This window comes from Loxodonta africana, chromosome 3 (genome assembly GCF_030014295.1).
Source record: "Loxodonta africana isolate mLoxAfr1 chromosome 3, mLoxAfr1.hap2, whole genome shotgun sequence".
Classification (NCBI taxonomy): Eukaryota; Metazoa; Chordata; class Mammalia; order Proboscidea; family Elephantidae; genus Loxodonta; species Loxodonta africana.
This window is the reverse complement of record NC_087344.1, coordinates 30,696,565-30,710,762: the sequence shown is the minus strand read 5'-3', so window position 1 is coordinate 30,710,762 and position 14,198 is coordinate 30,696,565. Positions and strand designations below refer to the sequence as shown.

General features: G+C 47.2%; 2 protein-coding genes across 5 annotated transcripts in view; one reads left to right on the top strand and one right to left on the bottom strand.

The window, feature by feature from the left end:
• Window positions 1–68: 68 nt before the first annotated feature.
• LOC135230535 (basic proline-rich protein-like) overlaps window positions 69–14,198 on the bottom strand; it is a 34,418-nt gene continuing 20,288 nt past the window's right edge. Inside the window, exons 4-5 of the mRNA XM_064279907.1 lie at window positions 527–1,004; window positions 69–454 (exon numbers count right to left, since the gene is read on the bottom strand). Of these exons, the coding sequence (XP_064135977.1) occupies window positions 69–454; window positions 527–1,004 (864 nt within the window). The remainder of the gene's footprint in view (window positions 455–526; window positions 1,005–14,198) is intronic.
• Window positions 131–14,198, top strand: part of BRD4 (bromodomain containing 4) — a 94,834-nt gene continuing 80,766 nt past the window's right edge. For 2 of the 4 annotated variants that reach the window (XM_064280860.1, XM_064280859.1), the window contains exon 1: window positions 131–340. The gene's annotated coding sequence lies outside the window, so the exon portion shown is untranslated. The remainder of the gene's footprint in view (window positions 341–14,198) is intronic. The other 2 variants (XM_064280861.1, XM_064280862.1) reach the window with 2 other exon arrangements.

Here is a 14,198-nt window from a genome sequence, read left to right as displayed (position 1 = left end):
GGAGGGGCAGGGGCGCTTACGTCGGGCGGCGGCGGCACGAGGCCGCGCGCGCAGCGTGCGCGGTGACGTCAGCGCGCTGGCGGCGGCGGCGGCGGCGGCGGCGGCGGCGGCGGCGGCGGCGGCGGCGGCAGCGGCAGGGCTGTTTGTTCTGCTCTCCCGAAGCCGAGGAGCCGAAGAGGTGGCGGCGGCAGTTGCCGGCGGTGCCCGCGGGCGAGCGGGGCCTGTGAGCGCGGCGGAGCGGCAAGCGCGGCGGGCCGGCCCCGGCGCCGCGCGGGGTCCTGAGGCGGAGCGCCGGCCGGCTGGCCGGCCGGCGAAGACGGCGTGCGGCCTAGCGTCTCAGGTGAGCTCCGGTGCCCTTCGCGGCGGCGGCGGGCGGCGGCGGCGCCGGAAGCGCGCGGGGCGCGGGGCCGGCGCGGCGCGTAACCCGCATTGCGTAACGGGCCGGTGCGCGGCACTACGCCATCGGCGCGGCAGGGCCGCGCGGGCTCGGTCTCGGCCTCCCCCGCCCATCACCCGGATCCCGCGCCGTTGGCGGCCGCGCGCTCGCGGGGCGCCCGCCGTTCTGGCGCGGCCGCGGCTCTGGCCGGCGCGCGGGGCTGCGGGCGGGGGGCGCAGGCGGGCAGGCCGGGGGCGGGTGGGGGGCGGGCCGAGGCGCCCGGCACTTCCTGCCGCCGCCATTTTGTCAAGTGAGGAGGAGGAGGAAGCGGCCGCCGCTGGGGCATCGGCGCGGCGCGCCCGGCCCGGTGAGTGCCGGCCGGCGTGGTGGCCGCGGGCGCCCGAGGGCGCCCGCTGTCCCAGTCACTGTCCCCGGGGCGGCCCTGGCTCTGGTCTGGTCGCTCACGTGGGCCGGGCCTGGCGTGCGCCCTCCGGGCGCCCCGGGTCCTCCTGCTCGGTCCGGGGCTATGCGCCCCCGCCCCCATCTGCCTGCAGTCCAGCCGGTCTGGGAGCTCTGCGGAGAGCAGGGCTCGCCCCCCGGCCGGAGGGAGGGCGCTGCGGCCGCGTGGCTGCCCGGGGACAGGCCCCGAGGGGACGGGAGTGGGGCCCTGGAGGGCAGCCTGGCTCGCGTATCCCACCGCCCACCCTAGCCTTGCAGCAGCCCCTTGTAGGGTGCTTTGTTTTGCTCGGCCCGTGCTCACCGGAGTCTTTCCAACGGCCTGGCTTATTTGCGGTGCTCTGTGCGTGGTGGTTTCGGGTGGGGATGGGAGGAGTTGTGATTCAGCGAAATAAAATGACTCCCCCCTCCACTCTGCCCCAAACGGAAATAGCAGAACTTCACCCAAGTGCTATGCCCCGAGGTCCGGCCTTGGATGGAGCCGGGAAATCCCACTGTGGTGTAGTGGACGGTGTAAATACTTCTGCCCGGGCATGAGTCATGTGCCTCTGCCGAGCGGCTGCTCTCTCTCTCTCTCACTCGGGACCACGCTTTGTCTTTACAAGTATTATTTGTTTACTTGTTTATTCGTGTGTGTTTCCTGCAGCCTGGTGGGGTCGTGGGTCGTGGTCTTGAATTCCTTTCTGGGCTGCGCGTGGGTTGAGTGCAAGAGTAACCTCTTGGAGTGTCTGCCTTCTAAGAATCTAAATGTTTTTCCTCAGTGGAGAGGAGGATTCCCCCAGCCCTTCGTTACAAAGACCAAGTCGTCGTGTACCTCTAAGTCAAGTGGCTCTCCCTTTGGTGTTGGAAGAGTGGTTTGGGAGATTTTTATGAATGGGGCTGTCAGGTTCCTTGAAGTTGTAAGAAGGCGGTCCTCCCAAGAATTTATGAACGTGTTTTCAAGAAGGTTTTGGATGGCACAGTCTGTTTTATGACCTTGCCAGTGATTTCATAAAACATTCCTTTCGGTTTAATTTGGATGGGGTTATCTTTCACTAAGGCCTTGTAGATAACAACCTTCCTCTCCTCCCAAACTTCGACCGGGGAAGATAAACCAGATGGTTTGCATTGACCAAATTCGGAGGGGACAACCCGCATCGCTACTCTGTTATCCACCATACACCTTACCTGGGTGGGTAACATAGTATCTAAGGGCTCAAGCTGTGGAGTAAATGATCTTAAGATAGTTTTGTTAGTGTTAGCTGGGAAGACGAGCCCACTTCTCTGTATCTTGCTAGAATTCCACCGCAGCAGAATGGAGTTAAGGAATTTTGCCCACCAATGAGCAGTGGATGTGGCTGCCTTGTAAGAATAGTTGGGCTGTTCTGGGGGACTGATAATCTCTAGCTTTCCTAGCTGGGATGGAAGGGAGGAAAAAAGAATAGCTAAGAATTGCAAAGGAATCATTGGCCACTTGGTAAAATTTCCACTAAATTATCGAATTGCTTAAAGGAATTTAGACTTTGTTTCCAAAAGTTACTTTTTCAAGCATGTTGTTGTGATCTTTGTACTAAATTGCACTTTTACTTTGGGGGGTGTGTACAATATTTTCATGTTACACAATTCTGGTTATTTAATGACTTGCGATTTACAGATTCTAGAGGAAGATTGGAGTCATCTTTTTTTTTTTTTTTTTTAAGGAAAAACCATTTGGCATCTCAGTGATTTGAAGACACTGGGTTGTTAAATTTTTTGACAGCCGGCTGTCATCTGTCAAGATCTGTGTGGATGTAAAGCGCTCCCATTTCTGATTTTTAATAAACATCCAAAGTAGACTGTGTTTGTCTTTATGTTCCTTGCAAACCTGTTTAAAAAAAAAAAAAAGCTTGTCATTGGGAACTGCTACTGTTTCATAAATCTTTGTGCTTTTTAGTACTTAGAAAAGGCTGAAAATTTGGAAAGTGAGAATTGTGGGGATCCCTTGCTAAAGGCTGACATTTCCTTTACAAGAGCCAGCCAAAAGTAACGTATGACGAGACATGAGTTTGTAAAAATAAAATTTCATTAATATGATTTTTTTTTTTATTGGAACGTAAGTTTCATGAGGGCAGGGTTTTGTTTTGTTTGCTTTGCCTGTTTTTTAAGAGCACCGTAAATTTTTGTTGAATGAATAAACTGGAGAAATAATTGAGCGAGAGATTGGCATGCCTATTATGAACCCAAGCCAGTTCAGTTGTGATTGAGTATGTGTGTCAGCGTAGAACTGAACTCCACAGGGTTTTCAATGGCTGATTTTTTTCAGAAGTATATTGCTGGGCCTTTCTTCCAGGGCACCTCTGGGTGGACTTGAACTGCCAAACCTTTTGTTCAGCAGCTAAGTGCATTCACTGTTTGCACCACCTGGTTACTCCATGTCCTTGTAATACCACATGCAGATAATCCATCTTAGATTAGTAAAATATCGTGAGTGTTTGACATAATTGGTCGAGGGACTCAGATGGAATATAAATATTGTCTAAAACAATATTACCCAAACCAAGCCTGTTGCCAGTGAGTCGATTCCAACTCACAGCAACCCCATAGGACAGGGTAGAGCTGCCCCATAGGGTTTCCAAGGCTCTAAATCTTTATGGAAGCAGACTGCCATATCTTTCTCCGTGGAGCAGCTGGTGGGTTTGAACTGCTGACCTTCCAGTTAGCAACTGAGTTCTTAGCCACTGCACCACCAGAGCTAAGGTCCGAGAAATTGCAGTGAACTTATTCGTAGTCCCAGCAGCAAGGCATATGACTGCTGTTCCCACACTGTCTTGCATGCATTTCCCACAATGAAATGTCCCTGGATTTCGGTTAGAGCTCAAGCCTGCCTGGGGAAAATATTTTTGAGTGGAAAATGAAGTGGTAATAAACATTCGGGTGGGGTTTCACGTGATCAATAAAAAGTTGATGACTTTTTAGCAGTAAGTTCTTTTTTTTTTAACATTCTCTTTTCACACATGTGATTGCCAAGTGGTCTTCATACTTATACCCTGAGTGACTACTACGTACCAGGCAAGACGAAGTTTTTGCAGAATGACTTTTGGGGGGGGGGGTGCATGTGTTCTTGGTATATTCAGGGCTTCATACCACAAACATATGTTGAATACCAGTTGTGTATAATTACTATTGTAAAATCTTATCAAATGTGACGTGTTTTAAGTTTCTTTGTAACTGCTTTATTGAGAGGTAATTCACAATTCATCTATTTAAAGCATACAATTCAGTGGTTTTTAATGTATTTACAGAATTAGGCAGCCATCATCGTAGTCAATTTTAGAACATTTTCGTCACCCCACAAAGAAACCTGGTATCCATTAGCAGTCATGCTGCATTTCCTCAGCCCCTGGCAACCACAAATCTACTTTCTGCCTCTATAGATATGTCTTTTCTGGATGTTTCAGGCATCATGCAATATGTGGTCTTGTGTGACTAGCTGCTTTCACTCAGCATGTTTTCAAGTTCCTGTTGTAGCTCTAACTAGTACTTTACTCTTTTTATGACTGCATTCTATTCTGTTGTATGGATTTGCCACATTGTGTCTAACCATTGATCCTTTGGTGGTTTTTGGGTTTTTTCCATTTTTTGGCTATTATGAGTTTCATGCTGTTACCAACATCCATGCTCACATTTTTGTGTGGGCGTATGTCTCATTTCCCTTGGGTGGATACCTTAGAGTGGAATTGCTGGGTCATACAGTTAGCTCTGTGCTCAGTCTTTGAGGATGCACCTTGACTTTTGAGCAGCATTGATGTCCTAGGGCTTTCACAGATGAGTTAAGAGAGAAGCCTGGGGAACATGGTGCAGTCACGAAGAACGAGGAAGTGGAAGTGTGGTAGTACCATCTGTGTGTGGGGTATGATCCCCTTTTGGTTTAAAAAAAAAAAAATTGTGCACGCTTACAGAACAGTTTGAAGTGCTCTTTGGGCCTAGGAAAGAGTCTGGAAGATGCTCCCCAAACTTGTATTGCTGTTAATTGTGAAGAGTGATTTTTTCCAAAGGCTTTTTTTTTTTTTTTTTTTAAGTCTAAAAAGGCTTCTTGTGTGCTGCTGAGTGGATTCCGACTGCTGGCAACTGCATGTGACAGAGTAGAACCGCCCCATAGGGTTTCCTAGGCTGTAATCTTTACAGAAGCAGATTGCCAGACCTTTCTCCTGTGGAGTCACTGGGTCAGTTCAAACAACCATCCTTTTGGTTAGCAGCCCAGCGCTTAACCATTGCGCCACCAGGGCTCCTACAAAACAGGTTACAAACCTTGATTAAATTTTCTCCACGTGTCCTGGCATAAATCATGGTACATATTCCATTCTGAAGTGGATGGAGAGTCAGTATCAGGGTTAGGGCACAGCAGCCATCTGTCCCATTCAGGACCAGTACCTGAGAGGGACCAGTACTGGTCTGCACCATTTGAAAATGACATGGTAAGAATTTTTTTTCTTTAATCAAAATAGTGTGTGCTCCTTTGAAAGAATTTGAAAAAATAGAATTATTTTAAAAAACACATTTAATAAAATGTTAATTATTAAAAATGATTGCCTCTTAATCCCACGTTTATTTTGTTCCAGTCTTTTTTTCTGCACAAGTAACAAAATTAGATTCTTTTTGGAAAAATGTTATGCTGTGAGCATTTCCAAATTTATTTTAAATGACTACCTAATATCCTGTCATAAAAATATACCGTAACTTAATTCTGCTACTTTTTTTTGGTTCAGGCTTTTTTTTTTTTTTTTAAATATCTATAAAGTGGCTTGTTAGATCAGAGGGTATGTACTTTTGAAAACTTGATAGAAATTTTCTAGAATGATTGCATAATTTCCATTTCTGCGGTCAGAGCTTGACAAAGTCTTGTTTGTAAGGGTGAGATTTTTAAAATTCATTCACAAATGATAATGGTGTAAAACCAACATGTGTCTTGTGTGTGTTCTAGGAACTTCTGAGAAGTATCTCTGGGGTCTTGCTCTTTGACCTTTCTACCCTCAATTGCCCAGAGTTGGACTTTGCTGCTTGGAATTCTTGACCCCTGATAGGAGCTGTTTGTTATCTGAATGTTCTGGGGAAGGTGACTGGGAAAGCTTGAGCAGCCTCTCCGCATGCAGTTCTGACTCAGTTTTTCTGTCTTTTCCCAAAGATTGATCCCAGTGTAGCATCCCGTATATTCTGCAGTGGGACCCACGTTTGAATCCTTTGTGACCTTTGACCTTTCACCTTCCTGGGGCTCCCCTTGCCCATCTTTTGTTGTTAGTTGCTGTCAAGTCAGCTTCAACTCATGGCAACCCCATGTACAAGACACCAAAATGTTAAACCTCGTCCTATGCTATCTTCAAGGTGGTTGGTATGCGTGAGTACGTTGTTGCGGCCACTGTGTATTTTAAGCGCCTATCACTAATCTTCTAGCACTTAATTGGAAGATATTCTGTTGTGATCCTTAAGATTTTCATTGACTGATTTTTTGGAAGTAGATTGCCAGGCCTTTCTTCTTAGTCTTTCTTAGCCTGGAAGCTTCGCTGAAACCTGTCCATCATGGATGACCCTGCTGGTATTTAAAATTGCAGTGGCATAGCTTCTAGCACCATAGCAGCACACAAGCCACCACTGTATGACAAGCAGAAGGTCAGATGATGGGTCCATGTTTTGAAGAGGGTAAAATGGGATGGTGACCTCTCAGGCTTGCTATTGGCTGTCATTGCCCAGGATGGGGAGTAGAAGTGGGAGGCGGAAGCCAGGCATGAGAATACAGCTGGTCAGTGGCTAGGCAGGAACAGCAGGTGGACATAACAGTTTCCAGGTGCATCAATACATTCAACCAGGCGTCTTCCAGACCCGTTTGCTGTGCTTCCTGTCAGTAAGCTGTGACTGGAACCTGGCATAGAAGGGGATTTTAGGAGGGAATTGCATTTGCTTGGATCTGGTTGTGAGGATAAGAGAGGTAATAAAGAGACTTGTGGAAATGCGGTCGTCTCTGGAGGTGTCCACCCCGGGATGTTTGCTGCAGGGTCTGGGAACATGATCCTGGGAAAGATGGCCCCTTGTATCCTTGGGCCTGAAATGTAACTAATCAGTTTTACTAAAACGTGGATGTCTGGACAAAGGCAATGGCAAGGGAGCTCAAAGGAGCTGATGACCTAAAGTTTTCTGAGCATGAGCACAGCAGCCTTCATGCCTTTACCACCTTCCACTGCCCTGATTCAGATTCTGTTGGTATCTGGGCTTGGTGAGGGGATTCTGGGTTTCCAGGAAAGTTTGTGCCATAAGAAGGGCTTGGTTGGTGTAGGGTAAGCCAGGTAGTGGAATGAGCCAGGGAAATGGGGTTCCTGGCCATAGGGCTGAGGTTCATTTCCTGGGCCACAGCCATGGCCACAGTCCCACTAATGGACTTCTGGCCTTTTGACTGAGGCAAACCAGTCGATGCCAGTCACCATTCCTTGGGGCCCTCAGGACTAAGTTCCATGTGTGATGCCTTTTGTTTGTGATAAATACAATTGGGGCGGATGTTTCTTTAAGAGATTGGTGTTATACTTTGAGCAATAAACGTCAAAAGTACTTGAATAAGTTACCATTTGTTCTTATTGATCTGTGGTGTACTTACAAATATTGTTAACTGCCTTACAGTTGACCCCCAACTCATGCTGATCTCATGTACAATGGAATTGGACTGTTGAGATCCATAGGGTTTTCATTGACTGATTTTGGAAGTTGATTACCAGGCCTTTCTTCCTAGTTCGTCTTAGTCTAGAAGCTCTACTGAAACCTGTTCAGCATCATAGCTGCACACATAACTTCACTTCCCACACATTGGCTGGGAGTTGAAGCCAGGTCTCCTGCATGGAAGGTGAGAATTCTATCACTGAACCACCACTGCCTCCTAGTTTGCACTTAACCAAAAAAAAAAAAAAAACCATTACTGTTGAGTTGATTGCGACTCACGGTGACCCCGTGTGTTAGAGAGTATAATTTTTCCATGGGGTTTTCTTTGCTGTAGTCTTTATGGAAGCAGGTCACCAGGCCTTTCTTCTGTGGTGCCTCTGGATAGGTTAGAACCACCAGCCTTTAGGTTAGCAGCCAGTTGCAAACTACTGAGCCAGCCAGGGACCTAGTTTGCTCTCGTCGTCACGCGCTGTCAATTCCAACTCATAGCGACCCTATAGGACAGTGTAGAACTGCCCCATAGGGTTTCCAGGACTGTAAATCTTTACAGAAGCAGCCTGCCTCATTTTTCTCCTGCAGAGCAGCTGGTGGGTTTGAACCACCAACCTTCCAGTTAGCAGCCAAGCATTTAACCACTGCACCACCAGGGTTCCCTTGTTTGTCTTTAGGTATGGGCTATTCTGTGGCCTTTTTCTTGGTAAGTAGACCAGAGAAGACCCAAATACCAGGATTCAGTCCCAGCCCACTCCGTCTGGTGTTGACCTCAGGCACATTACATCTCCCTAAGCCTCAGTTTCCTCATTTGTAAAATAGGATTAACATGGCAGAGCATTTAGGGGTTCACATTGGATTTTTTTTTTTTTTTGGATTAGCCCAGGGGAGGAAGTCTGCTGTCTGCGTGGCATTCACATGCCACAGTGGGAATGGTGGAGGCCAAGCGCTTGCCTTCCTCCAGCCTGCTGGACTGTGAGAACCTGCCCAGACCCTCCTGCTGTGTGTGGTCACCACCCTGTCTTCAATTCCCAGTCAAGGCTGAAATTCCCTATTTGCTTCTCACTGCTGTGATGTCCAGAGACATTGGCACCCTGCGGAGCCAATGTCAGGAGAGGTGTGGGACTGCATGTTACACAATTTCCAGAAACACAGATCAGTAATTCCTGTGTCCTGTGTATGGCTCATGTCCCCAGCTGTCCTACATGAGGCAATAACAAGTTCACATTTGCAGGAAGGATGGCCTTTGAGGTTGGTTGGTTTTGTTTTAAGGATGAGGGTATAAAAGGGAAGAGAGTCAGATAAATGTGGGGATTATACCCTTGAGACAGTTTCCACTCCGTTCCTTAGACTTGGCCTTCACCACACTGCTTCACTAGCTTCTCCACCCCACACCCAAAGAACTTACAGTATGTACTGGGTGGCAGGGAAAAAAGAAACTAAAGATCTAAACAGTTTGTTCGGTTGCTACTAGAAAATATGTCCTGGGCTTTATGTAAGGCTTGAAATTGTATAAGAGCTACAGGAGGGGCTGAGCCTGGCAGCATAGGGTGGTGACTCCATGACCTTGGGCCCTGCAGGCAGGTGTTGGGGTGCCAACCCAGACTGCCCCTTAACTAGCAGCCTAATATAAAGTGGGTTTGGGCTCCAGAGAGCTGAGGCCAGAATCTGAATCATAAGAGAGCCTTTCTTTACATCCATGTTTTTCAAACCATGGGTCATGAAATGAATTTGGTAAGTTGCAGTCAGTGACTAGAAAATAGTAGAAAATGTCACACATTTTAAGAACATTTCATAAAGCTTTTGTTTGGTATACCGGTATATGTGTAGTGTGTACATTATAAAACATTTTTCTTATTGTGAGTCATGGTTAGAAAAGTATGAATAACATTGATTTAGATGTTACTTTTTTTATTTTTAACGGTCTTGCAATGTGTTCTTTCAGTTACCCAAGAGTGACATGCTTTCTAGTAGCAACTGAAGTGCTGAGATCTTTGGTTTCTTGACTCCCTGCTACACAGCCAGTGTTCTAAGCTCTGTAGGGGGTGGGGTGGGGGAAGTCGATGAGGCATGTAGTTGTGAAGCCAAGTGGTAACAGGCAGTAGGTGAAACCAAGTGTATAAAGTAGGTAAGGTAAACGTCTTGCTGCTGTGGAGTCAGTGAAGTGTTTCCCTGTCCTGCACCATTTTCATGATCATTGTCGTGTTTGAGTCCATTGGATAATCTGTGATTCATGGGGTTTTCATTGGCGAATTTTTGGAAGTAGATCACCAGGGCTTTCTTCCTAGTCTTAGTCTGGAAGCTCCACTGAAACCTCTCCATCATGGGGCATAACTTCCAGCATCTTAGCAACATGCAAGCCACCACAGGACAACAGACTGACAGACAGGTGGGCAAGCTGTTTGTCCTTTATTCTCACCCTTTTTATTAAGATGGTCCTGTTTTTCAGGAAATGGCTGTAGTAGTTAAGTCTCTGTTACAAATAATGGAACTAGTTAAAACAGGAGGGCATTTATTGGCTGATGTAACGTGGAAGTCTGGAGGGGTCTCAGGCACAGTTAAGCCCAGAAGGTCACACAGTGGCATTAGGGATGAGTGGGTCTTCCATACTATTGCTCTCAGAAACTGATGGCATACGACTCTGGCCTGGGTCCCCTGTCAGCCTTACCATGTGCCGAATGGGGGTGCTGGCCAGCAGACCTCACCATGGCACCTCCCCTCTTGCTTACCGATGTAGTTCAAGCAGTATCTTGCTCCTTTTTCTGAGGCATGTTAGATGGGAGACTTTGTTGACTAAAGTCTCTTATACTAGAACTAGAGGGTGCTCCCTAACCTGAAGCAAACAATTTTGGATGACTGGAAGGGAAGCTAATTATCCACACTAGGTGGAAAACCAGGAGTTGAAAACAGTTTAGATGAATTATTCAAGGAAAGAATATGATGTGAGTAGAGTGAAGATGGATAAGGGTGAGTATACCCCAAATCCTTGGTGGAGGATGAAATGAAAACTTTAGCTGATCTTATCAGTCCTGGGTACCCAGGGAGCTTCAGTGAGGGGTCTGGTGGAAGAAAGCTAGTGGGAGGCTTCAAGCCACTAGTGATGGAGCCCAAAGGTGAGATTGCCATGAGCAGGGAGCATCATGGAAGGGCGAGAAAAGTCTTGGATAAGGGGCCCAGTGTATAAATTTCAGTCATTTGAGCGAGTGAAATTGTGATGGAGAGCATTTCTGTAGACTGGTTCGTGTATTGTCTGTGCCTGCAAAAACTACCGTTGTAATTTTGTAATTTGCTAAGCCGTTTCTGTACATAAATTCTTGTAAAGTCTGCTGCTTGGCATTCCTCTAGTATGACAAAAAGCCTGCTCAGATTTGCATAATCAAAAACAAGTGTTAAGCACGACTCTTAATCGTTTTCCTGCTATTGTCACTATTGGAAATATCCAGTTCTCTTAAGGGGCCCAAATCAACTTGACAGCAGTGGGTTGAGGGGCCCAAAATACTTGAGAGTTCAATGACCAATGCTGAGATCAGTCCTGCTCTCAGGAGAGTGGCAGCTTTTCCTATGGAGGAAGCCAGAGGCCTCTGGAATGTGCTGGGTGCTGAGGTTCTTGTTTCCAGATAGGTGCACGTGTGGAAGAGGGGGATGTTCTCCGGACCCCAAAGCCCATCTAAGGAGCATGTGCAGAAAATGAATGTCAAGAATAAGAAATTTATAAATTTGTTCATCCAAAGGATCTTGGTGATTTTGGGAGGTCCCTGGGTGGCTGTGGGACAAAGTACTCAACTTGGCCTTTTGTCTCTGGTTTTTGAAAATAGCCCATGGAATTCCCCAGCAATCCATGGTGTCTTCCAAAAACCAAAACCAAACCCATTGCCACTGAGTTGATTCCAACTCATAGTGACCATGTAGGGCAGAGTAGAAATGCCCCATAGGGTTTCCAAGGCTGTAAATCTTTATGGAAGCAGACTGCCACATCTTTCTCCCTTGGAGCAGCTGGTGGGTTTGAACTACTGACCTTTAGGTTAGCAGAGCGGTTAACCACTGCACCACAAGGTGTCTTAGTTTATCTAAAACAACCTGGCAACACTTAAACGTGCAAATGAGGTGAGAGCCCAAGGACCACACTTGGAGAACTAATGGCAGGGGAGGGCCTGATGGAATGAGTCATGCATATTCAGTGATGCAGTCGATCACTAACTATGCATTGAGGCCCCAGTCGTGCCATATATATTGAGGCCTCAGTAACTGTTTAAAGGACCCTAAACCTAGAGCTTCCTATTGAGCTTCCGGATTGATGATGCACGTGGGAGTACTGGCATGGAGACAAGCTCCATGCTGAAAACTCCTCCCAGGCTTCGCCTGTGCATCTCTTCATGTGTATTCTCTGGGCTTTTATTAAAAAGGTTATAGTGAGTATAGGCCTTTGTACCAGAGTTTTGTGAGTCATTCTAGTGAATTATCAAGCCTACTGGGGACAGTGAGGGCCAGCAGGGCCTGGTGCCTGCTCGTTTGGCAGTTGTTTAAGACAGAATCCTCTTGTGAAGACCCAGGTTTGAGTGGCAGGCAGACAGAAGAGGGGTGTGCAGCAGTTGTTTTGTAAAGACCCAACTCTAGGTGGTTAGGATCTGAGAAGCACCATGTGGGTGGCTGGTGTCAGAGATGGAGAAGTGGGAAAGCAGGGATGTGCATTATCTATGCATTTTGGACATCAGCCTTGTGTCAGTTATTGTTAATAGTGGTGCAAACAGTTTACGCAAGTCCCCTGGTGGCTTTTCTATCAGTGGCAGTGGGCACCTACCCAGCACCCCCATAAGCCCACCCTTGAAGCTTGTACTGTTGTTCTCTGGGGAGGACAGGTGCCAGGATGTGTTCATGCAGGGCTACAGATGAAGAAAGGCCTTTGTTCTGGGGCACTTTGCTGAAGTGGCTGTTACGTGAAACATCACCTTCTGGATCCGGAGTTGGCCTGGAGCCCTGGCTGCAGAAGGTTACCCAGTGGGCTGCAATCCAGACTGACCACTCGGTGGTGCCAGGTGTGGGGGACCTAGAACCATCCATGCTCAAGGATCCCCCCACCTGTGGGCTGAGACTGATGGGTTCATGAGAGGGTGCTGCTCTTCATGACCCGCTTTTGTTTAAGGATGTTGCTGTGCTACACTGTGCTACCCTCTGTCCTCCCCTCCCCACAGCCCTGTCTGGCGGAAGGAATAGGAAATACAGTGCCATAAACTGGCATAATTCATACTTCTGTAATTGGGGCAGAGTTGAGTCAGAGGATGGAAAAGAACTCATTACTTATAAAAATAGTGCCTGTTACAAATTTCTTTACCCAAAACCAAACCCACTGCTGTTAAGTCGATTCTGACCCATAGTGATCCTGTAAGACAGAGTAGAACTACCCTACAGGGTTCCCAAGGCTGTAATCTTTACGGGAGTAGATGGCCACATATTTCTCCCACGGAGTGACTGGTTGGTTCAAACTGCTGACCTTCTGGTTAGCAGCCAAGTGCTTAACCACTGCACCACCAGGGCTCACTCATACTCCTTCACCTCTCCCTAAACTCTCTACTTGATGGCAATGAGTTTTTTCTTTTTTTTTAAATTATATTCTTTTTATTGTCCTTTAGATGAAAGTTTATAGCTGAAGTTAATTTCTCACATAAAAATTTATACACATATTGTCCTGTGACACTAGTTGCAATCCCTATAATGTGACAGCACAGTCCCCCTTTTTATCCTGGGTTTCCCGTGTCCCTCCAACCAGCTTCTGTCCCTTCTTGCTTCCTCATCCTGCCTCCAGACAGGAGCTGCCCATTTGGTCTCATGTGTCTGCTTGGACTAAGAATCAGTCTTCACGAGTATTATTTATTTTATAGTCCAGTCTTACTTTGTCTGAAGTGTGGGTTTCGGGATTTATAGCATGTGAGGGCCATGGCTTCGGGGGTTCCGCCAGCCTCAGACCATTCAGTCTGGTCTTTTTATGTGAATATGAGTTCTGCTTCACACTTTTCTCCTGCTCTGTCAGGGATTCTCTGTTGTGTTTCTTGTAAGGGCAGTTGTTGATGATAGCTGGGCACCATCTAGTTCTTCTGGTCTCAGGCCGATGGAGTCCCTGGTTTATGTGGCACTTTTGTGTCTCGGGCTAATATTTTCCTTGTGTCTTTGGTGTTCTTCATTTTCCTTTGCTCCAAGTTGCTTGGGACCAATTGATACATCCTTAGGTGGCCACTGGCAAGCTTTTAAGACCTGAGACACCACTCACCGAAGTGGGATGCAGAACGTTTTCTTAATTAACTTTGTTGTGCCACTTGACCTAGATGTCCCCCAAAACCGTGGTCCCCAGACCCCAGCCCCTGCTACTCTGTCCCTTGAAGTGTTTGGTTGTGTTCAGGGAACTTCTTAGCTTTTGGTTTAGTCCAGTTGCACTGACTTGCCCTGTATTTCGTGTTGTCCTTCCCTTCACGTAAGAGGATTCTTGTCTGCTGTCTAGTTAGTGAATTCCCCTCTCCCTTCCTCCCCACCCTCGTGACCATCAGATAATGTTTTCTTTTGTGCTTAAACCATTTCTTGAGTTCTCATAATAGTGGTCTTGTACAATATTTGTCCTTTAGCAACTGACTAATTTCACTCAGTGTGATGCCTTCCAGGTTCATCCATGCTGTGAGATGTTTCAAAAATTCATCATTGTTTTCTATCATATTCCATTTTTTGTATGTAT